General features: G+C 63.8%; 3 protein-coding genes across 4 annotated transcripts in view; 2 read left to right on the forward strand and 1 right to left on the reverse strand.

The window, feature by feature from the left end:
* The window catches only part of LOC118165141 (cullin-9-like), a 41484-nt gene extending 37128 nt beyond the window's left edge, over positions 1-4356 (reverse strand). Inside the window, exons 1-2 of the mRNA XM_035323059.1 lie at positions 4351-4356; positions 1483-1518 (exon numbers count right to left, since the gene is read on the reverse strand). The gene's annotated coding sequence lies outside the window, so the exon portion shown is untranslated. The remainder of the gene's footprint in view (positions 1-1482; positions 1519-4350) is intronic.
* Positions 1-10496, forward strand: part of KLC4 (kinesin light chain 4) — a 35174-nt gene extending 24678 nt beyond the window's left edge. The window contains exons 17-18 of one of the 2 annotated variants that reach the window (XM_035323087.1): positions 2031-2037; positions 2791-2802. Coding sequence is in view for 1 of the 2 variants with exons in the window: in XM_035323088.1 (XP_035178979.1) it covers positions 10480-10483 (4 nt within the window). In the remaining variant the exon portion in view is untranslated. Of the gene's footprint in view, positions 1-2030; positions 2038-2790; positions 2803-10479 lie in introns of those variants that run through there. The other variant, XM_035323088.1, reaches the window with a different exon arrangement.
* On the forward strand, positions 1057-21998 carry PTK7 (protein tyrosine kinase 7 (inactive)). The gene is made up of 20 exons (XM_035323065.1): positions 1057-1114; positions 11287-11580; positions 11948-12050; positions 12522-12712; positions 12926-13073; positions 13761-13891; positions 14055-14321; positions 14493-14626; positions 14957-15092; positions 15216-15335; positions 15546-15695; positions 15902-16052; positions 16267-16394; positions 16547-16750; positions 19943-20098; positions 20266-20498; positions 20921-21001; positions 21082-21233; positions 21317-21495; positions 21616-21998. Exons 1-20 carry the CDS (start codon positions 1078-1080, stop codon positions 21774-21776), a joined length of 3156 nt encoding a protein of 1051 aa, XP_035178956.1. The 5' UTR covers positions 1057-1077; the 3' UTR covers positions 21777-21998.
* Positions 21999-22560: the final 562 nt, after the last annotated feature.

Below are 22560 nucleotides of genomic sequence, written 5' to 3' on the forward strand. Positions count from 1 at the left end.
TATTTTTGTAATGTACTTTTTCCATTTTTGCACATTTTCGTATTTTTAAATGGTTCTGTGATTTTATTTATTTTTTTAAATAATTTAAAACGCTGGCGTTTTGTGAACGTGACGACCTTTGTGATCGCTTGCAACTTTTTGAGCCTTTGCAATTGATTGACATTGTTGCTATTTTTTGTGTTTTTTGTAACTATTTTTGGTGTGCTTTCATTTTTTGTGTGTGTGTGTGTGTTTTATTTTTCTGCTTTTGTATTTTATTGTTCAATTTTTGTATTTTTAAGTAATTTTTTCATTTCTCTTGGCTTTTTGTAGCTCTTCGGCTTTCCTTTTTTCCCTGTGATTTCTTTTTAAATTTTGATTTTTTTGTAGTTTTTTTTTTCATTTTTTTCACCTTTGCTCGGCGGTTTGTATTTTGGGGATTCTGTAGCTCTTTTTTGCTGTTTTCCTTTTGCGTATTTTTTTTGTTTTGAAGCTTTTTTGTTCTTTTCCTTTTTTTTTGTCTTTTTTTCCTGATTTTTGTTGCATTTTATTGTCCGTTTTGGTTTTTGTCTATTTTTTTGGTGTGCTTTTTAGTGTTTTTGTCTGATTTTTTTTGTCTTTTTTTTTTCTTTTGTCTATTTATTTCTTGTCTATTGTGTGGTTTTTGGCCTGTTTTTATTTTTTGGTGTATTTTTTTTGTCTATTTTTTTTCTTTTTTTGTCTATTTTTTGTCTATTTTTTTGTCTATTTTTTTTATTTTTTTGTCTATTTTTTTGTCTATTTTTTGTCTATTTTTTTTTGTCTATTCCGTGTGTGTTTTTTGGTCCCCTTTTGTTGTTTTTTGTCCTTTTTTCCCCCCCATTTCGCTAACCACCCGAGCCCCTCCGTTCTCGCCCCCCGGCCCCTCTCCCCCTCCCCTCCCCTTTAGCCCCGCCCCCTCCCCTTTAGCCCCGCCCCCCTCCGCGCAGCCCCGCCCACTTCCCTCGCAGGCCCCGCCCCCGGAAGCCCCTCCCGGTGGGGCGGCATGGCCCGGGGCCGCGGCGGGCGCTGAGCGGCGCGGGGCGCTGCGGAGCGGAGCGGGGCGGAGGGGGGCGGAGGATGGCGGCGCTGCGGGCGCTGCTGCTGCTGCTGCTCGGTGAGTGCGGGGCCGGGACGGGGCCCGGGGAGCCCGCACCGACGGGGGGGGGGGGGGAGGCTGGGGGCTGCGGGAGGACGGGGGGAGGCTGCGGAGGAGGGAGGCTGGGGGGGAAGGGGGGAGGCTGGGAGGGAAGGGGGGAGGCTGGGGGGGAAGGGGGAAGCTGAGGGGGAGGCTGGGAGGCAGGGAGAGAGGCTGGGGGGGAAGGAGGGAGGCTGGTGGAGAAGGAGGGAGGCTGGACTGGAAGGAGGCTGGAGTGGAAGGAGGGAGGCTGGGAGGCTTGGAGGCAGGGAGGCCGCCGACCTCCCCGTGCTCTCCCCGTGGATGCTCGTCCCTCCCGCGCCACGTATGTACTCCGGGCCTCCCGGCCCCTTCTTCGCCTCCTCCTCCTCCTCCCGCTCGGGCTGCCCGGCTGAGCCCCGTCTCTCCAGATGCGCCCTCGGCTTCCGCCGGAGCGTGCGGGGAAATATTCGCTGAGTCAACTCTTCTGGCGAGCCCCGAAGCCCCACATGGCTCTTTCCTTCTGGATGTGCCTTCGCGTCCCGCGGCGGCGCCTTCCCCGCGCCCGCTTGCGAGCCTCAAGCACAAAACCTCCGAGAACGGGAACGACCGGATGAGGTCTCGCAATTCCTCTCGGGTTTCAGGAGCCCGACACAAGCCCCCGGCGGCGCGATGTGGGCGACCTCTGCTCCTCGCGCCCAAGCTGCCGCCTGCCTCCGAGCACGGCGGAGGCTGAGCCGAGCGAGCATCCCTTCGATATCCAGAAAGCTGCGCCGCTCAGCGCGCTTCTGGGATGTTTTGGGGCTGAGCAGTGATCAGCCAGCGCTGCTCCCATCGCCGGAACCGCCCGGTGTCCCTCGGGACCCGGCGGTGCCCTCGGTGGGGTGCAGCTCCTGCTGCATCGGGGCTGTGGGCACTTCTTTGTCCCCACAGCGGCTCCGTTGCCTCTTGGATCACCAAGAGCCGGCACCAAAGGGAGGGACGTCACCTCCCACATGGCTTCGGGACATCCTGCGGTCCCCTAACCCATCCCAGACCGCCCTCCCATCTCCTAAAACGCGGTCTCGGGTCGATGGGAGGCAGGCGTCCCAGCCGCGGCGAGCACCCGTGGTTCCGCGACGCGATGGGCGCTCTCGCCGGCGGGACCGCGCGTCTTTGTGGTGCTCCTCCGGCCGGCCTCGAGGAAAGGCGAGGGGAGAGCGGGGCTGGCCGGCAGGGCGCTTGAAGGAGATCTGAAGGCCGCGAGGCCCGGCTACGGGTATTTGCTCGGGGAGCTTTCCACTAATATTTTTCTTCCCTCCGTTGCAATTCATCTCCCGCTTGGGCCGCGAAGATCAAAGCCGTCCTCCAGCAGGTCCACGTGGGCTTAAGTAAACAGGCGGCCCTACACCTCTCTCCGGTGAATAAACACTCTTTCCTCCCTGAACGGTTCCGAGGCGGCTCTCCGACCTGGAATGCGAAGCATTCCGCGTGAGCAGTGGGTGTTTCCACAGCCCTCGGTGCTTGGGATCGGGGGAACAACCGCGCCTTCAGCAGCAGGCTCGGGCACAAACGTGCTCTTTGTCGAGGCGGCCGCCGCCCGCGGTGGTGGTGGTAGGAAAATTCCCCCGGGGCCGGGGGCCGTGCGATTGTCTGCCCCGACCCCGAGGAGACGGGGACGGAGACGGGGACGGGAGCGGTGGCCCCCGGGGCCGGGTGGTGTTGGAGAGGCCTGGAGGGCGGCGAGGCGCGGAGGCGTCCCTCCTTGGCGAGGCGTTAGGTCGTACGGGGTGGTGATGTTAAGTCTGGGGGGGCTTTGTGAAAGCTGTGCGCGCCCCCTGCTCGTGTTTCAGGTGGGAGAGGGATGGGGGCAGTAAGAAATCAACGAGCGCATTTGGGGGGGGGGGGGAAATGGAGAAACGGGGATTTGACAGCCGGTACCGGCTGGTTCCTGGGCATCGGCGCGGCAGGGGTGCCCCTTGGGTGGTCTGGCTCGGCGTCCCGCTCCTTGCCTGGAGGATGTTTGGGGGGTGGCATCCAATTGCCGCTCGTAAATGCCTCCCATCTGCCGGGAGAGCAGATGTTATCTCGCCGGTGGCGTTAAAGCGCCGCTGCAGCGCGCCTCGTGCGCCAGCACGCCCGCGAGAAGCGATCCCGCTGCTGGGCACGGCAGGGTTTGCTCCGGGACAGAGCCCGGCGGGGAGCAGGCGAGGATGCTGCGGGGCTTGGGGCTTTTCGTGCGGCTCCGCGTGCGCTTCGCGACTCCTTCCCCGCGTCCTCGTGAGGTTCCAGAGAGGCGGGGATGCTGCCCGAGCAAGGAGCCCTACCCCGCGGTTCGTGCCACCTTTCCTCCCCGTTTGGCACGCCGCAGCAGGAGGAGGACGAAGCAAGGCGGGGGCTCCCTCTGGGCTCGTTCCTTTGTCCCGGGGTGCCACCCCCTGGCCTTTACCTGTGTCTCCTCTCCATGGGCGCAGCCCCCGCCGAGTAGCCGGGGAAGATCTTCGAGCCAAACACAAGTGGTCTTTGTTTCAAAGCATCAATTTGTGTTGGCAGCCGGGTCTGCAGCGCATGTGCTTCTCATTGACTGCTGCTCCAGCTCCGTTCCTCGCTCCGTGTGCCAGCAGTTTTTTTTGTTTTTTTTTCCTTTAAGATTTAATACAAAAATGTTTTTCCTGAGCTTAGAAGGCCGAGCCGTACAGTACTGCTAGTCTGAATCTAAGCCCTGCCTTTTTTTTTCGGGGCAGCGATCTGTCTGCTCAGGGAAGAGGCCGCCTTTGAGAGGCGACCGGCGCGTGCTGTGCCATCGCCGGAAGGAGAGGCGAGGGGCACCTGGAGCAGCGTGCGGCTTCTGGAAGCCTGGGACGCGGGGCCGGGCTTCTCCTGAGCCTGCTCGTCTCGGGGCGCTTGGGGACAGCTGCTGGGTAGGTGCTTCGGGTGCTCCGTGTAGGCTCCTTGGTTCGCTCAGCTCTCCAAAATCTCCCCTCTCCCGTTCCGACCCCTTGGTGAAGGCGTCCTGCGAGGACCCATCTGGAGAGCTCGTTTTAACCCCGTAAAGAGTTAGGTGGTGTGCAGGCGAGGCCCGGCTCGCCGCTTAAAACCTTCCTGTCGGTGGCGAACAGGTGGGAGCCGAGGCGTCGGGGTGCCCCAGAGAGGAGGAACCAAAACCAGGCGGATCCGAGGCGACAGCGGTGGGCGCCCGCCAGCTCCCCTCGCGCAGCGGGGACGCGCGAGCTGTGCATCTCGGAGGAGGTTTTAACCCGCGACCCCGCGGTCACGAGGCGTCGGGGTGCCGATGACCTCTCCTCGGTGAGAACGGAGCAGGATTTTCCTGATTTTGGGGGTGTTTGTGTTTCGCTTAGGGCCCCGAAGCCGTGGTTGCGGGGCGGCTGGGCCCTCTGTGGGGCCGCGGTGGGTTACGTCAGCGGCGGGGCTCTGCAGGAGAACTGGTACGGGCAGGCTGCCGTCTGCGAGACGGGGTGGCGCGTCGGCTTTCGGGTGCACGGAGCCTCCAGCTCTGGGAAAGGAGGCGTCGCAGGCTGGGGAGAAGCCACCGGGGTTGCTGCGCGCGCGGGGAGCTCCTGCGGGCCGGGGCTGGGGTCTGAGTGGCTTGCGTTACACCTCCTGGGTGACGTGAACGCAGCTCGGGCTGCCTGTGTGGTGGCCAGCACAGCTCCCTGGGGCCATCGCCGTGGCCCCACCGTCTGTGTCCTCCGTCCCCCTGAAGCAGGAGCGACGGCGTGGAGCGGCCGAGCCCCGTCCTCGCTGCCCAGGGGAGGGCCGAAGGCACCGTGGGCTTTCCGTCCGTGCTGCCAGACGTGCTGCCGGCGTGAGATGGGCGCCGTGTATAAAACGCCCTCGTATAAACAGCTTCCCAATTAGGGTGGCTCGCTGGCCTCCTCGGGAGCACAAAGAAAGCCTTTGATTCCAAAACACACGGCGACTCTCCAAATGGTTAAAGGCGGGACAAGCCGCGGCTTGCAGGTGCCTTTGTTGCTCTCCACGCCGCGTGCTCTGCTCTGTGTCCTCGCTCCCCCTGCTGCGGCGTGGCCTCGGCTCCGTGGAAGCCACCGAGCGGTGCCCGCGTCGCCGGGAGGGAAGGCGGTGGCCTTCTGGTCCTTTTCCCAGCCAAGGCGCGACGGGAGGCGATAAACCCAGGCGGCCTCGCAGGGCTGCGCGCACCCAGCGCGCCCGAAGCCTCCCCGGGAGCGGAGAGGAGCTGGTGCTGCCGAGGAACATCAGCCCCTTGCCTCTTGGAGGGGGGCCAGCGCGCAAAGTCTCCTCCAGCAGCTGAAGATCATCGCGGACCGAAGCAAACTGAGCTTCCTGCGCGCTGCTCTTTGTTTGTCTTGGTTCCTCTCCCTCCTTCCTGCCTGCCGCGAGCGCTGGAAAACGGGGAGACGTCCCCGGTGCCCTGAGCCCTCCGCGTCCTCCAGCCGGCTCCAAGCAGCTGTAACCCGCCGAGAAGCCCAGCTGTGGGGGCGACGCGTGGCTCTCTCTCCGTTGGCTCAGCTCCTGAGGACCTTCCCCGTGCCTCGCGTGTGCTCGTAGCCTTCGGCCGCCTCGAGTCCTGCCTCTCTCCCGCTGCCCTGGCCCAGGCTCAGCTGTTCCTGCAGCGTTGCCTCCCGTCCCTCCTCCCCCTGGTTCCTCTCCTGGCCCCCCCACAGCACGCCGTGGCTCGGCGGCCGTCCGGGAAGAGCTACGTGTTCTCCAGGCGCTCTGGGGACCGGCTGCGCTGCCGCTGCTGCGGGCAGAAGCGCTCGTCCCTCGCGGAGGTTCGATCGCCCAGTCGGTCTCTGCCGAGCCATCGATTTGTGAAAGTGCTCCCGAAAGTGCCCCGCTTGCACATTTCCCCCGCTCAGCGACTCGCCTCCGTTTTTAGCAGGGAGGCAATGCGGCAGCGCGTCCCGGAGGAGCCACCTTTTAATTAATATTGCACGAGCACAGGAACTACTCGCTGCTCTGGCCGCGCTCCTGGCTTTTAGTACAGGTTCATGAGGGTCTCGGATGAAAACCAAGGTGGATCCGGGCCTTTCCGTGCCCTCGCCGCTGCCGCTGGTGGCCGTGAGCTGGGGCTGCCCCTCAGCTTCCCGGCGACGAAGCAGGACGAAGCCTGCGGTCCTGCAGGGAGTGGCTGGAGCAGGGGAGCTGCGGACGATGCTTTTGGCTGGAGAAACGGCAGCGTGACGAGGGACGGCGACGTGCGTGGCACGCAGCAGCCCGTGTCCACTGTCCCTGAAAGTCTGGTGAGCCCGTGTGAGTGGGACAGGCACCGACGCAGCCGGTGGAGCGGGCCCGTTTCAGGTCTCTTCCCCGATGGCCTTTTGGCAGCTCCAGCTGGTCCCCGGCCCTGCTGGGGCAATTTGGGGCGGCTGGGAAGAGCTGGCGCGTGCTGTGGGGAGCGCCTTTCCCAGGAGTGCTGCTCCCCTTCCCAGGGGAGGGGAGCAAACAGGTCGAACCTGCAGGAACCCAGGTGGAGAAGCAGGATGCTCCGGAGCCTCGCTCACCTCCAGCCGGACCCGCGGCCTCGCTCGTCGTCCCCGTCTCCCCACAGCCTGCTGGAGGGGTGGGCTCGGAGTCCCTGAGAACAGAGCAAGCCTCCGAGTTCTTGGCTGTGCCTCCTCCTCCCGGCCAGCCCCCGGCTGCTCTCCTCGCTCTGCTGCTCTCGGGGTGTTTTTAGAGCCCGTGCTGAGCTGTGCCTGGCTTGGGGTCTCTCCCCCGGCCCTGAGCCAGCCCTGGCACCGGCAGGACCCGCCTGGCGCGGTGGTGCCGCCCGGGTGCTCCTCCACCACCAGGTTTTGCTTGGCAAGGAGCTCGGCGTTCTCGCATGCCTTTGCTTGAATTTCGGGGAGGCGGCGCGCTTCCAGGCTGCTCGCCGGGAGCACGGGGCTTGTCCTGGCCCTCCTTGGCGTCCGCCTGCTGTGTTCCCTTCTGTGGGAGAAAGGCAAAATGCTGTGTCTGCCGGGCGGGGGAATCGCAGAATCGTCCTGCTGGGAAGAATCCTTCAAGAGGAATCCTTCACGTCAGCCTGACCTGCCGAGTCCCATCACTCCGCCATGTCCGTGTGTCCCTGAGACACCTCGTTGCCAGTCCCTTCTCCAGCTTCCTTGATCTTCTCTGTACGTGCTCCGGCATCCCAACACCATCCGTGTAGCGAGGGGCCCCAAACCGAGCACGGTGACCACGGCACGGTCCCACCGGTGCCACAGCAGGGGGACAGCCCCTTCCCTGGTCCTGCTGCGCCCGGGAGGCAGTCGGCCTGCCCCGTCACCGGGGCTGAGTCACCCCCGAAGCATTCCTGCTCCTGGCTGGGGCTTGGCAGCCTTCAGCTGGTGGAGGGTTTAATGGGGCCAGCAGGGCTCCCAGCTCCTTCACGCTCTGGAGCCTTTTTCCTTGGTGATACCAAGGTTTTCTCCTGCCGCAGCTGTTGGAGCAGCTCCTGCCTGCTCCGGCACTCTGCGCCCCGGCGTGGTGCAGCCGTGCCGGGGTCCTGCCTCGCCGGGTGGCCGATTTACGGTCCCCGACCCCCCGGTGCCTTGGTTCTGCTGTTCTAACCGCTCCGAAATTTGGCTTTGCCGTTCCCAAGTGCGGGCCCTGGCAGGGCAGGGAGGGTTCCCAGCCACGAGGGGGGCGCTGCGTGGTTGGGGTTTTAAATAATGCTAAAGCTCGGCTCAAAGTGCGCGGTTGGCTTCTTGGTGGTTGTACAGAGCGGTGGGGAGAGGTGCTGCGGTCCCACGACGTTCCCAAACGAGGGCCGGGGACTGCCGTGGGGCTCCTGCCGAGCCCCGTGGTGTTCTGCGGCGGCCCCGATCTGCTGCAAACGTGGTGGTGGTGCGTCGTCACGCGGGGGTGGAGGTGAGGAAGGAGCGAAGCAGCTCTGCCCTCCCCATCTGGGACCCAGGCCAAGCGGCCGAGCTCGGTGGGGTGAGCAGATGTCTGCAGCTGCTGCAGGATGGGGCTGCCTCCGCGTCTGCTTTGAACTTGGGTCGCTTCTCCTCTGGAGCAGTAAATCCCCCTTGGAAGGTTTATGGAGCAGGGCGTCTCTCGGGAAAGCCGCTTTGCGCCCCTCCAGCCCTGCTGGCGGCCCCGTGGGGATGATTTTTTTCCTGGGCAGGGGGCGAGCGGGAGCTTTTCCTTTAAGCAGAGCGGGACACGCAGTGGGTTTAAGAGGCTAAGGCGATGGGCGCCCAAAGGCTTTCCAGATGTCGCGGCAGACCTGCCGTACCCGGAGCTCCTCGCCCGCACCAAACCATTTCCATCTGGCCTGGCGGGGGAGAAGGGCTTTATTGCAACTCGACCCGTTCGGGAGGCTTTCTCAACTGGAACCTCTCGCCGAGGGGAGCGTGCTGGCTGGAAAGCATTTGGAGATGCAGATCTGGCGGGGCGTTTGGCTCGGCCGCCGTTCCCGCAGGATCTGCGGGGCCCTGGGGCGGGCTGCGTGCGGGGCCGGCGTGCTCCGAGCGGCCGCAGGGACCGACCCACCCGGCCAGGGGCTTGCTTGCGTTATTAAGCCTTCGTGATTCTTTTTCTTGCCTGCTTCTGCAGCTTCAGCTGCTGGAAACGAGCCTGCTGGTTCTGTGCTTGTGACCAGGAGGGGACAAAAAGCTGCCCCGTGTGCCGTTCCTGGGCCTGGCATGCCAAAAATCTGCGTTTGGAGGAGCGTGTTTGTAATGAGCTGTGCCAGGAAACACGTGGCTGTGAACGGGAGGTCCGTGCGGGGCCCTGCGCGCACCCAGAGCCTCGCCAGGACGCGGAGCAGGCACTGGCCCGCGGGCCTCGCTCGGTGGCAGGCGGAGAAGGGCTGCGGGCAGCTCGGGCTGCTGGTTTGGCTTGGGGCTGGTTGTGCGTGGTGAAGGTGTCTCCTAATCCTGCTTATTCACTCTGAGGCCGAAGGCTTGCAGCCTGGAGATGGGTTTGGGCTGCTCTCACCGCCCACCTTGGTCAGTGGTGAGGGCTGGGGCGTCTCAGGCCACCGTCATCCTCTCTCCCAGCTGTGTCCCTGGCCTCCTCTCTGAGGAAGCGCCCTTTGTGGTCCCTGCGAGGTGCCCAGGGCCTTCCCCAGCGATCTGCCAGCTGGCTTTGTGGTGGGCTTCCCCCGGGTGCTGCTGCCCAGGGCGCTGCAGATGAGCTGAATCCCCTCAGATCTGCCGTTCCAGATGCCGAGCCCCAGAGGAGCCGGCTCGCGCATCTGGCAGAGCCGAGCCGGGCCGAACTTGGCCGGCGCAGCCCTGGCAGCAAGCACGGTGCTGCTGCAGCCTGGCTGGGGCGCGGGGCTGGCTTGCGAGCTGCAGAAGCCCCGCGGGCTTGCTTCCCAAACAAAGCAGGGAGCCTCGAAGCCCTTTCCCAATTCCTATTCCCGTGCCTTCAGCTCCTTGTTTGGTTGCGAGCAGCTCCGCGATTACTCACGTCCTTGCGTCAGCTGCGGTGTCTCAAGAGGTTGCTAACCTAAGCTCTTTGGGGTAAAAAAAAAAAAGAAAAAAGGATCCTTTTCCCCTCGTGTCCTCAGCCCGGAGCTTTTGGCTCGGCAAGGAGATGCCCGGGGACGGGTGGCCCATGGCGGGGAGGAGCGCGGGCGTCCCACGGGGCACCGCCGCCTGCTTCCAGCTCTGCTTCCCCGGCACGGCTGTAGGTGAGCTGCAGGCACGGCAGGGCTCGGGGCTGCGCAGCAGCTGAGGGCTTTGTGGTCGAGGCTGCATTCCCCAGCGATGTCGTGAGGCGAGGAGACAATGATCCTTCTGGATTGCTTCAAGATGCAGGCCCGTCAGGCGGGGCCGGGATGCGCTCGCCTGGCCGCCCCGGCTCGAGCAGAGATGGGCTTGGGGGAGCTTTCGCAGGGGGCTGCGGTCCTGGGGGCAGCCCGAGAGGTGAAGCGAGGTGCCTCCTGAAAGAAAGGAGATGAATTTTGAGCAGGGGGGTACCTCAGTGCGTGCGGGGTGCCGGATCCAGGTCCCTGCCGTACGTACGCTCTCGGAGCCGGGATGTGACCTGCTCCTCCTCTCCTCTCCTTCCCGCTGGGGCCTGTCCCCTCCCTGCGCATGATTTGCTCCGTGGGGTGTGGGAATGCTGCCCTGGGGACCTGCAGGTACCAGCACCACTTCCCCACGCACTTCCTACACGCTTCCCCAACCTTCCTCGGCTGCCTCCCCGTGAGGTTTTTGTGGTTCCATGAGAATCCTCTGGGTAAAACCCCACCGAGTGAGGCTTTCCGAGCGAGCTGAGCTTCGAGCCATTTATCTAACGGGGCCGAAGCTTTCCTAAAAAGCTTTCCTAAAAAGCCCTCTGCAGCCACACTTCTAGGCCAGAAACGTGTGTCGAGGGTTTCTTCTCCTGCGTGGGTATTCTCCTGTGCCGGGCATGGGGGATGCAGAGGCAGCAGGACGCAATCCTTCCTGAACCCCTTCTTTCCCGCTCCTTGCAGTGCCGGCAGCGCGCCGCTTTGGCCGCTTGCTCTCTGCCCCTCAAAGGAGGGCGCTTCCGAGATGCTCAGCGTCTGCCTGGCCTGGCCTCCTGCCCCGCAGAGCCTGGTGCTGGGAGCAGAAGCCCGGAGCGACCGGCCTGCTCTGAATTGCCCTTTGTCTGCCCGCCTCTCTGCGGCCAGCTGGTAACCGGAGCAGAGCGCCTGCACGGCTGCCTGCGGCCAGGCGGCTGCCGGATTTAGGGCAGCCACGTCGAGCAGGGCTGAGGAAGGAGCAGGGACGAGGAAAGCGCTGGCTGCTCTGTCCCCAGGTCCCTGGGGAACTGAGCTCACGGGAGCTCGGCTTCGGGGCAGCCCCACAGCCGCTCCCGGACCCTGGGGTCAGCCCCTGCGATTTCTTGTTTCGGTTTCTCCTGGCAAGGAGGCTGAGCCCTCGGCACAGCGTGGGTGCTGCGCCCTCTGTGCTGTGCTCCCTCGTTCCCAGGGGCTGCTCTTGCTGCAGAGCAGTTTTTCTGGGTGCTGTCTGAGGGTGTGGAGGTGAGGTGGAGACCTGGTCCCAAGGAGAGAGGCTTTGAGGAAAGCCTGGAAACTGTCCCTGGGCGTTTGTTCTCTGGGACCATCCTGCTGCATGCTTAGGGCTTGCACACATCCCCGGGGGGGATGCCCGATGAAAATGCCACGGTTTCAGCTCTCTGGATACTGCTGTGAGCACCTGGTGCTTCCCTCCTCCTCTCTGCCCATCCACGTGCCCTAGACGTGCCCTCCTTTTTCTGCCCCGCAGCGGTGGGGACTCGGGCGACGATCCATTTCACCAAGGAGCCGTACTCGCAGGACGCCCTGCACGGCCGCAGCGCCATCCTCCGCTGCGAGGTGGAGGACCCGGCCCACGTGGACTTCGAGTGGCTGCACAACGGGCTGCCCGTCCAGGACACGGAGCAGCGCTTCAAGGAAGGCAGCAACCTCCAGTTCGCCGCTGTCGACCGGCACCGGGATGCCGGGGACTTCCAGTGCGTGGCGAGGAACTCGCTGAGCGGGGAGGAGGCGCGCACGGCCAACGCCTCCTTCAACATCAAGTGTGAGCCCGGGGACGGCGCGGGGCTGGGAGTGCTTGGGTGTGCGGGGGGTGGTGGTCAGGCGTGGAGGCAGCGCGGGCCGGGCAAGTGGGACGCGAGGAAATGGCCTCGGGTGGTGCCGGAGGAGGTTTAGGTTGGATACCGGGAAGAATGTAATCGGGGAAAGCGGGGTTAGGCGTTGGAGTGGGCGGTGGAGTCCCCATCCTGGAGGTGTTTAAGAGGATGTGGCGTTTGGGGCCGTGGTTTAGTGGTAGATGCAGAGTCAGGTTGATGGTTGGACTCGGTGATCTTAAAGGTCTTTCCCAGCCTAAATGGTCCCATGACTCCTCTCCGGAGCCAGCCCCGCTGACGTTCCCTTCAATCCCGCAGGGATCGAGACGGGCAGCGTGGTGCTGAAGCAGCCGGCCAGCGCAGCTGAGATCCAGCCTTCCTCCACCGTGGTGCTGCGGTGTCACGTCGACGGCCACCCGCGGTAAGGGTTGCCCCCCGAGGAGGGGACCCGGCCGGAGGTCCCCCCCCCGCGCCTTCGCCGCGCGCTCTTCCCCCCCTCTCTCTCCGTCTCTCTCTCCTCCTCTCTCCTGCGAGGACGCAGTAGAGCCTAGGGAAGGCGAAAGGCAGGATTGAGCCTGCGGCCGAGCACCGGGGGAGAAGGCAAACGGCTTCCTCGGAGCCGCGTAGCGAGGAGCACAGTAAGGACGGGCTGTCACAGCCCGGTCGCTGCGCTGCTTGGTGTGCTGCGGTCACTCTCCGTCGCTTCCCGATCATGTCCCGTCCACTCGGCTGCATGTCTCATGGCTTCGTGTCTGTGTCGTGGCCAGCGGTGGGAGCGGAGAGCCAGGGAAAGGGGCCATCTCTGGGCCGTGCCCCCCCCGCACACGCGCTCGCCAGGGAGCCCCGCCGCCGGCCCCGCGCCCCGCTCACCCTCTCGGCCCTTGTCTCGCAGCCCCACGTGGCAGTGGTTTCGGGACGGCGCCCCGCTCCCCGAGGGCCGCGGCACCTACGCCGTCAGCAGCAAGGAGCGGAGCCTCACCCTGCGGAGCGCCAGCCCCGACGACAACGGCGTCTACTACTGCTGCGCCCGCAGCGCCGTCGGCTCCGTCTGCAGCCAGGACAACTTCACGCTGAACATCATCGGTGAGCTGCGGGTTCGGCTGGCTTACCCGATCCTTCCCCGGCTTTCCCTGGGCTCTGGCTTGGGAACTAGGGTTGTGCTGGCACGTCTGCCTCCTTCAGGGCCGGGGTGTCCGTGCGGGGTGCTCCCGGCTTTTTTTTGGGCTTCCTCCGGCGTGAAGGAACGCCCCGGGCTGCTCTGCCTCCCTCACCCTCCTCTGGTCTCTGCTGTTGCAGACGAGAGCTTTCCCCAGGCGGTGATCGCCCCGCAGGACCTCATCGTGACCAAGAACGAAGAGGCAATGTTCGACTGCCAGTTCGCCGCCGTGCCCCCTCCCACGCAGGAGTGGCTCTTTGAGGACAACCCCGTCACCAACAGATCCAAGTAACAGGGACCCCGGTGGCGTGGGCAGGGCTGGGGGGCGCAGGGAGGGGGCACCGTGTTCCAGAAGCGAGCGAGAGGGGCCAAGGGGGCCAGGCGTCCGGCGTCAGCCACCGCGGTGGTTTCTCAGCTCGGCTGGCTTGGCTTCAGCAGAGCCTTGGTGCTTTTGTGTGGCCTTCCCCTGCGTGGGACTTAGGAACTGGTTTGTCCCCGAAGGAGTCTGTGGGGCTGGGAGCCCTAGATGCCTGTGCACGATGATCCCCAGAGCCCAGGGCATCTCCCAGCCGGGCCGGGGTGCCCGTAGGGGCGATCCTGGGGCCAGGGATCGCGCAGCGGGACCGTGCGAGGCAAGTGGTGCCACATGCCCCGTGGCCCAGCAGCTCCCGGGTACCACCTTGTGCCCCCTTTTCCCTTTCCTGGCCGTGCCAGCTGGCCTGTTTCGGGGTGCCTCTTTCCATGAAAGCCAGCTCTGCTCCGAAAAAGAGACTTTTCTTAGCACGCCTCCTTGACGAAGCGCGTCTCCCACCTTTTTCTTCCCGTGCCCTGCTCCCCCCGCGCCGGGAAGCCGTGGCTGGGCACCGAGGTCTCCCCGTTTGTTCCGCGGGCTCCTGCAGGACAGCTCGGGGCTGCGGCTGCGCCCCACGTCCTGCGGAGACGCCCGCTGAGGCCTGCCTCTCCCCGCGTGCCCAGGACCACCGTGTTCGCCAACGGCTCCCTGCTGATCACCCAGGTGAAGGCTCGCAGCACCGGCGTCTACAAGTGCGTCGGCCGTGGGCAGAGGGGGAAAGCTCTGGTGCTGAAGGCGACTCTGCGGCTGGCGGGTGAGGTCCTGGGGCCGGCGATGGGGCGGGCAGCGAGTCCCAGAGCTGCCCTGTCTCTCTGGAGACTGGGGACGCGTGGCAATGGGCTCCCGGGGGGGGTGGTGATGCAGGTGGGCCGGCCACGCTGCCCTGTTTGAGCCCTGCTGTCTGTCGCTCCTCTCAGAGATCGAAGAAATGGCCCCCTTCTCCCCGAAGGTGTTGACGGCGAACCAGGGGCACCGCGTGTCCTGCGCCGCCCCGCGGGGCGTCCCCACGCCCCAGGTGTGGTGGGAGAGAAACCAGGAGCGCGTCCCCGCTGCCGGCAGGGTGTACCAAGAGGCAGAGCAGCTCGTTTTCACCAGCATCACCGAGGCGGACGCGGGGACCTACACGTGCCACGCTGCCAACAAGGCCGGGGAGAAGAAACAGGAGCTGAGCATCACTGTGGCTAGTAGGCGGCTTTCTGGGAAGGGCTGGGAGCATCAGGAGGGGCCGGGTGGGTGCCTGGGGGTAGCTGTGGAGGTGCTGGCTGTGCACATCTCGTGGCTGGTTGTGAACCGCCTGCCCAGGCTGGGTGTAGGGCACTGAGCGGCCCCGTGTAACCCCTCTCTTCCATGCCTAGCGGTACCCAAGTGGGTGGAGATGCCCAAGGACAGCCAGCTGGAGGAGAGCAAGCCAGGATACCTGCACTGCCTCAGCAAGGCCTCCCTGAAACCCACGGTCACCTGGTACCGCAACGGCGTCTCCATCTCCGAGGTGAGGCGTCAGGGCAGGTCCCCGCTGCTCCCGGGCACTTCTGCTGAGCTCCATCCTCCCCTGCTGCTGCTCTTTGTCACCTTGCCCCCAGACCTGGCATCCCTGGCGCTGCCCCTGGCGCCTTCTCCGTCCCACTGGGGTGCAGGAGCACGACTGGCTGTGCCTTGTGCTTTTGGGGTGGTGAAGGGGCAGTTCTCGGGGGCTCAGCGGGGTTGCCCCTATCTGGGAAACGACGCTGTCACCAGCCCTGCGCTGGGACGCTGCCCGTGGCGCTCCTGCAGCTCCAGGGCTGGTGACAGCGTCGTTTCTGGCCCTTCCATCTCCGGTCAGGACTCACGCTTTGAGATCTCAGAGAACGGGACGCTGCGCATCAACAACGTGGAGGTGTACGACGGGACCATGTACAAGTGCGTGAGCAGCACGCCGGCGGGCAGCATCGAGGGCTACGCGCGGGTGCACGTGCTAGGTGGGTGTGCTGCCCCGCGCTGCGCTCCCTCGCCTTGCAGGGAGCCCTCTGGCCCGGCAGGAGGGTCTCTGGTCCCCGCCCCAGTGGCCAGGGCACCCAACGGGGCACCTCTGTCTCTTGCAGAGAAGCTGAAGTTCACCCCCCCGCCCCAGCCGCTGCAGTGCATGGAGTTCAACAAGGAGGTGACTGTGTCCTGCTCGGCCACCGGCCGGGAAAAACCCACCATCCAGTGGACTAAAACAGGTGAGGGGGGCTAGGCTGGGGCACATCTGTCCCCGACACGGACTCTGGGAACTCCCACAGAATGGCTGACGTTGGCCAGTGGCGTTGGGACCTCCTGAGGCCATCTGGTCCAAGCCCCTGCTCGAGCAGGGCCGCCTAGAGCAGGGCAGCCGCCCCGTGGCACAGCGCAGCACGTGTGGCCGCCACGTCCCTGTCCTTGCCGTCCCGCAGATGGGAGCAGCCTGCCGTCCCACGTCAGCCACAACGCCGGCATCTTGTCCTTCCACAAGGTGAGCAGGAGCGACTCGGGGAACTACACGTGCATCGCCTCCAACAGCCCGCAGGGCGAGATCCGCGCCACCGTGCAGCTCGTGGTGGCAGGTGAGGGCTCTCCGGCAAGCTTCCCTCCTCTCTTGGGTCACCTGGGTGGCGTGTCCCTGCCTGGGTGGCATGTCCCTGCAGGGACAAACGTCTGGCCTGACCCTGAGCTCTTCCCCGTGGTGCTCGAGCATCTGTTTTGCCAGAGCCTCGGGCTCGGTGTCGCTCCCAGGAGCTGACAGCCTTCCTGTCACCCTCTCCACCACCAGTTTATGTCACCTTCAAGCTGGAGCCAGAGCCCACGACGGTGTACCAGGGGCACACGGCCATGTTCCAGTGCCAGGCAGAGGGGGACCCCGTGCCGCACATCCAGTGGAAAGGGAAGGACAAGATTTTGGATCCCAGCAAGCTGCTGCCCAGGTACGCGGCCTCCGCTCTGACCCGTAACAGGGTGCATGGTGTGCGCCCGGTCCCAACAGCATGGTCTCAGGTCCCCAGCCTGGGGGGTACGAGGTCAGGTGTCCCCGTGCCCAAGGGCTCTGGGCTGTCCTTGTCTTGGAGAGACGAGGCTGCGGGTGCCCCACGCCTGCCTCTGCCCTCTCAATGTTTGCAAAGGGCTCTGTGTGGTTGGCAGGATCCAGATCATGCCCAACGGCTCCCTGGTCATTTACGACGTCACCACCGAGGACTCCGGAAAATACACCTGTATCGCTGGCAACAGCTGCAACATCAAGCACCGCGAGGCCTTCCTCTATGTCGTAGGTGAGGGAGGTGCCCAGCCTCGGGACGTGGCCTCCTGCCGCCCCGGAGCAGCTCTGGGCCCTGCTGCTGGGGCTTTTCCCCTTCCCCTGCCACGTTCCCGAAGAGGGTTTGGGGCGTTCCCCTTCACGGCTTCGCTGCTCTCTGCCCCACAGACAAGCCGGCAGCAGAGGAGGACGAGGGGCCCAGCAACCACACGCCCTACAAGATGATCCAGACCATCGGGCTCTCGGTGGGGGCCGCCGTCGCCTACATTATCATCGTGCTGGGGCTGATGTTCTACTGTAAGAAGCGGAGGAAAGCCAAGAGGCTGAAGAAGCACCCGGAGGGCGAGGAGCCCGAAATGGAGTGTCTGAACGGTGAGGCCGGTATCCCCGTGGGTGGGGGCTCCCCTGCCGGCCCCATAGCCCTGGGCTGGGGGGGTGAGGATGAGCAGGGAGCTCCCCAAGGTCTCTTGCTCTCGGATTTGGCTGTGGCTGGGGGCAGAAACCTGCTGCCGGGTGAGAAATAGGCAGGGGAAGGGAGCCCAGCAAGCCGGCGCAAAGCCTGCGTCCCCGCTCCGTGTCGTGGCCGTTCTGGCCTGCTGCAACAGGAGCAGTGCTCCTGCTTCCAGCACCCCTGCGTGGGGTCATGCGCGCCCTTTGCCACGGGCAGGGCAGTATCCCCGGGAAGCAGTCGTGCTCTGCCAGCCTCTCCAAACCCCAGGTCAGCAGCTCCTGGTGCTGCAGGGGAGACTTCACTGAACGCTCCCGAACTCTGCCGGGAGCCCGCTGTCTCCGAAACCTGTATCAGCTTTAAGCACCTCCAGCATCCTCCAGCAAGGCACTTTGGAGCCTCAGGGGTTACCTGAAGCACTGCCTCCTTGTCACCTAGCTCCTCTCCCCGCGCTGGAGGACGCAGCAGGTTGGGACGTGGGGACTGCTTTCCCCGGGTGCCGTTTCACCGCTCCGGCTGCACCTTGCGGTGCTCGGCACCCCTCTGCAGCTGCCCTCAGCTGGCCTCTACCTTTGCTGCCAGCGAAGCTGGTGGCTTTGGCGAGCAGCTGCCAGCAGCAGCACCACTTCCATGCTGGCAATAGGCTGCCTGGTGCTGTTCCTACCACCTCGTGTCCATCAGAGGGTGTTTTCTCGCATCCCGTGGCAGCTCAGCTGCTTTGTGACAGCTGTTCCGTGAGACCCTGCAAAACCCCTGCTGGGCCCCACTGTGCACGAGCTCATGACTCCTCCTGTGAACCCACGAGCTCTCCGCAGCATCGTTTTCATTTCCAGAAGCTGTTTCAGCTCTTCTTCTGATGTCCTGTTTGTCCTAGCGTCACTGATCCCAGTGAGGTCTTCTGCGAGCTGGGCTGCAGGCGAGCTTCGCTCCCCGTGCGGTTCCCTGCACCTCCTCCTGCTCCAGTTCTGCAGCACCCAGCCACATCCTGATCTTCTGGGGCCGGCTCTGAGGTGTGGCAGAGCATCACCACCGGGTTTGGCTGCTGGTTTTCTTCTTGCATTGATACTTTGAGAAGACGAGCCTGGTTGGGGGATGTCCTGGGGGAGCAGGGATGCAGGAACATCTCCTGCTAGCGTCACCTCTGCAAGCCTCTCCCACGGCCAACCTGCAGGCAGCCCGCTCATGCCAGCAGACTCTGGCCAACATCCTCTTCCTCAGAAAGAATTTGTTTTACTCCTTTTTCAGGTTGCCGCAGCTTTTTAAATTTTATTTTGGCCTGTCCCTTATTCTATTTATTCAGCCAGACTTTGCCCCTTCTTATTCGCCTCACCTGGAACCAGTTTAGCTGTCAGAGATGCGTCCTGGCTTGCTTGTAGCCCTCACGCAGCCACCCAGGTGTCGGTGCTCCTTTTTGTCCCTTCCTTCCATTTTTTTTTTTGGCCCTTCCATCTTTTGGAGCAGCGCTTGGTGTTTGCTCTCAGCTCCAGTGGAGTCACTCCCCGCTGTCACTTCCGATGCGCTCCCTCGTTAGCTGGGCGACCTGAAGTGTCCCAGCACCTGCCCGAGGATGAGCACCCCCCGGCTGGCTTTTCCGGTGCCCCCAGGACTCCCAGTGGATTTGCAGTGGTTCCTTCCTATGGATTTCCTACGGATCGATGCGCCCCTAGCAAGTCAGTCGCCCTCTAAGGTCCTGTCCTTGGTGTGCTACATCTGCAACACGAGCGCTCGCTCTCGGTGTCCCTGTCTGACCGTGCTGCTTTTTTTGGGTGAATACAGAGGGATTTTGGGGAGGTTAGCCGCTGTGGGGACCGATGGGAGCACTTGGATTTATGTCAGCCTGTGCTAATTTCCCCAGGAGATGCTCACGTGGTGCGGGCAGGTGGGCACTTGGTTCCCCCCCGCGCTGCCGGCCGCGTAAATGAAACTTCATCTCCCTGGTCCCTTTGTTAGCGACCAAAGCTCCGTGAACGATCGGCGACGTCCGTGCTCGGAAGCGCCCGCCGTGGCCGCCTGCTGGCGCTGTCTCTCAGCAGCACAGTACTGGCTCCGCAGCCTTTGGGATTTTCTTGGCACGGTCGCAGCGCTCTTGTGCGATCCTCTTGGCTTCGGGCTTCTCGCCTTAAGACACCATCAGTCACTGCTGCAGACAGCGCAGGGTCAAACAGCTTCTCAGCGCTGGGCTGCCGGCAATTAGCATGAAAACAGGGCGAGCCTGAGTAGCACCGGGCTTTGATTTATGGGGCAGATGGTGTTTTTCACCCTGCTCCTCTGTAAATATTACTCCAGCCCGCAGGAGAGGACAACTGCCGGTAGCCGTGGCTCTGCAGCGATAGCATCTCAGCGCCAAACCTACCTGTGACAAAGCCGTGCCACCGCGGGCAGACGTGCTGGAGGGCTGGCACCTCTCCTGGGCGCTCGCAGCATGAAACGCGGGTACCCGTGCTGCCCTGCAGCGCCCTTGGATGGGGACACCTCCAGCTGGGCCAGGTCTTGATGCTCTGATTACGTTCTTTAGCACGGCCAAGGTGTTTCCTGGCTGCTGGGCTAGCTGAGATGCGCGTGCAGTGACGCAGGGCTCGCTGCTTCCTCAAGGCAATGTTTTTCCTGTTCGCTGGCTTCTGTTTGTGCCGGGGAAATTTGTAAGGGGCTTCCTAATCAGAAAGTCTCCTGGGGTTAATCGTAAGGTGCTTTGATCCAGGTGGCAAAAGAAACTCCGGGCTGACCTGGTGATTACCGAGGTGAGCATCACGGGAGCAGGGGGGTCAGGCTGCAGCAGCCGGTGCCAGGGGGTCTCTGGGGCATTAAGGGACCGTGAGCCTCTCTGCCCCACGCACCTGATCAGCTCCAGACTTCTCTCAGTGGGCAGTGGGGATGTGGCCACCCCTCGGGGCTGTCAGCGTGGCGTGGGACGGACAAGGCCAGATGGGGCCGCTTGGCTCCGGGACCAACGCCATCGCTCAGCGTCAGGGGTGGCGGCGGGGCTGGCAGGGATGGGGCCGGACGTGAGCCCACGGGGAGGGCAGCCTGGGGACGGGGTCCTCGGGGGTCTGGAGGGGGCTGATCCCGAGTGTGACAGCCGGGCAGGATGCTGAGGCCACACACGTGTCCCCCTGCAGGTGGTGCTTTGCTGCAGAACGGGCAGACGACGGCGGAGATCCAGGAGGAGGTGGCCTTGACCAACCTGGGCAGCAGCTCCGGGGCCAGCAAGCGGCACAGCGCCGCTGACAAGATGCACTTCCCCCGTGCCAACCTGCAGACAATCACTACCCTGGGTACGCTGGGCCACCCCCTCCCAATTCTCGGCGAGAAACTCATGGCTGAAACCTCCCGGCCAGAAAACCCGATGGGCTGGGGCTGGGAAGGTCCTGCAGCCGCCGGGCTTCCTCAATTTGTTGTCCTAACTCGTGCTGTCCTCCCCTGTGCTGCCCCGCACTTGCAGGCAGGGGGGAGTTCGGTGAAGTCTTCCTGGCCAAGGCGAAAGGAGCGGAGGACGGCGAGGGCGAGGCGCTGGTCCTGGTGAAGAGCCTGCAGACGCGGGACGAGCAGCTGCAGCTGGACTTCAGGCGCGAGGCGGAGATGTTTGGCAAGCTGAACCACGCCAACGTGGTGCGGCTGCTGGGGCTGTGCCGCGAGGCCGAGCCCCACTACATGGTCCTGGAGTACGTGGACTTGGTAAGGGCCCTGCCGGCAGCGCCAGCAAGCCGTGCGGGGGGACAGCGGAGATGGAGCCCCGCGGGTGTGGCGTGGTCCAGGCTGGTGGCACAGGGACAGTGTTTGTGGGGAGGCCAGGCTGAGCTTATCGGTGTTGCCAAAATTCAGAGGAGTGGGGTTCTCCTGCCAGACCTGGGGGGGCTTTGTCCTTTCCCTCCTGAAGCTGTGGGACCCTCTGCTGCAGAAGGGCCGCAAATGCGGACTGCTCTGTGGGCATGGGGGGAGAGGAAAGAAGCTTCCTGGGGCATGAATGACCTGGGAGCAGCAGGCCTGCTTGCCCTGATCTTAGCCCGTAGGGAGGTACTAGCTTGCCCTACAGGGCAAGCACCAGAAGGACCGTGGCCCAGGAAGGTGCTGCCTCTGAGCTGCCATCTGTCTCCTAGGGGGACCTGAAGCAGTTCCTGAGGATCTCCAAGAGCAAGGACGAGTCCCTGAAGCCCCAGCCCCTCAGCACCAAGCACAAGGTGGGAGCGCGGCCTCGGAAGCGCGGCGGGGCCGGGGGCTCTGGGGTGGGCAGCGGGTGCCAGCATCCCCCTGGGGCCAGGTGTCTCTGTGCACGCAGGTGGCGCTGGGCATGGAGCACCTCTCCAACGGCAGGTTCGTGCACCGGGACTTGGCAGCCAGGAACTGCCTGGTCAGCGCCCAGCGGCAGGTCAAGGTCTCGGCCCTGAGCCTCAGCAAGGACGTGTACAACAGGTCCGTGGGGGGCTGGCGGGAGGGGATGGCACCGGCATGGGACGGCGCCCACCTCGCTCACCGCCCGCCTGTCCTGCCCGCAGCGAGTACTACCACTTCCGCCAGGCCTGGATCCCGCTGCGCTGGATGCCGCCCGAAGCCGTGCTGGAGGATGAGTTCTCCACCAAGTCGGACGTGTGGTCCTTCGGCGTGCTCATGTGGGAGGTCTTCACGCACGGGGAGATGCCGTACAGCCCGCTGGCGGACGATGAGGTCCTAGCAGGTACGCGGGGCACCTTCCTCTCCTGGGGGACAGCGGGGTGTCCCCCCTGGCAGCACCGTGCTGCCACGGAGGGGATCGCTCCTCTTCCCAACACCTTTCCATCCCCTGCTTCCACACCAGGGCTGCAGTCGGGAAAGACGAAGCTCCCGCACCCCGAGGGCTGCCCTTCGCGGCTCGCCAAGCTGATGCAGCGCTGCTGGGCGCCCAGCCCCAAGGACCGACCATCCTTCAGCGAGCTCGCCACCGCCCTCGGGGACAGCCCGGCCGACAGCAAAGCCTGAGCACCCTGCCCCTGGCTGGGGAAGGACGCCGCGGGGCGAGCGGGGGTCCCGTGGGTGCCCGGGGAGCCCCCGGCCCTCCTGCGGCCCCTCGCCGAGCCCGACCCCGCTGCGCGGCACCAGCGGCTGCTGGACTCGAAGCACAAGCCAGTGTACTCCCCCCCTGCCCCTCTCCTCCCTGTGGCTCCGAAAAGCCCGCGGGCTGCCGGCGTGGATGGAGCACGGCCCCCCTCGCCCGGCGAGAGCCGGGCTCCAGCACCAGGCTCTCCCCTCCCCGCTCGCCACGTGCATATCTGTCCGTCCGTCTGTGCTAGGCATGCCTGTGGGCACGGGCCCGCCATCAGGAACACAAAGTGCCTGGCATATGAAGGAGACGCTCCACCACCTTTTCCCCACGACCCCGTGCCTTTTTTTTTGTGTGTGTGTGTGTGTTTTTTGGTTTTTTTTGTACGAGTCCCAGGGGCAGCCCCCCTCCCCTCCTCCCCCAGCGCGCTGCCTCCTCCCCACCATAGTATTTGTTACTGGAACGCAGCCTAGAGTGGGTTAGTTTGTTTGCTTGAGCGGAGGGTACCGCGGCCAAGAAGGGTTGGGTTTTGTTGGGTTTTTATGTGCTGCTCTCAATAAAGAAGGCTTTTTTTTTTCTTTTTTTTCTTTTTTTTCTTTTTTTTTCTTTTGGTAAGACACCGCTGTCACTGCCTGCTCGCCTCTTTTCCTTCCTGGGGGACAGACCTGGCTGGGGCTGGCAGGGGGGACTCGTGCCATCACGTCTCGTGCATCTCCTGGAAAG

This window comes from Oxyura jamaicensis, chromosome 3 (assembly GCF_011077185.1).
Source record: "Oxyura jamaicensis isolate SHBP4307 breed ruddy duck chromosome 3, BPBGC_Ojam_1.0, whole genome shotgun sequence".
In the NCBI taxonomy this organism is placed as follows: domain Eukaryota; kingdom Metazoa; phylum Chordata; class Aves; order Anseriformes; family Anatidae; genus Oxyura; species Oxyura jamaicensis.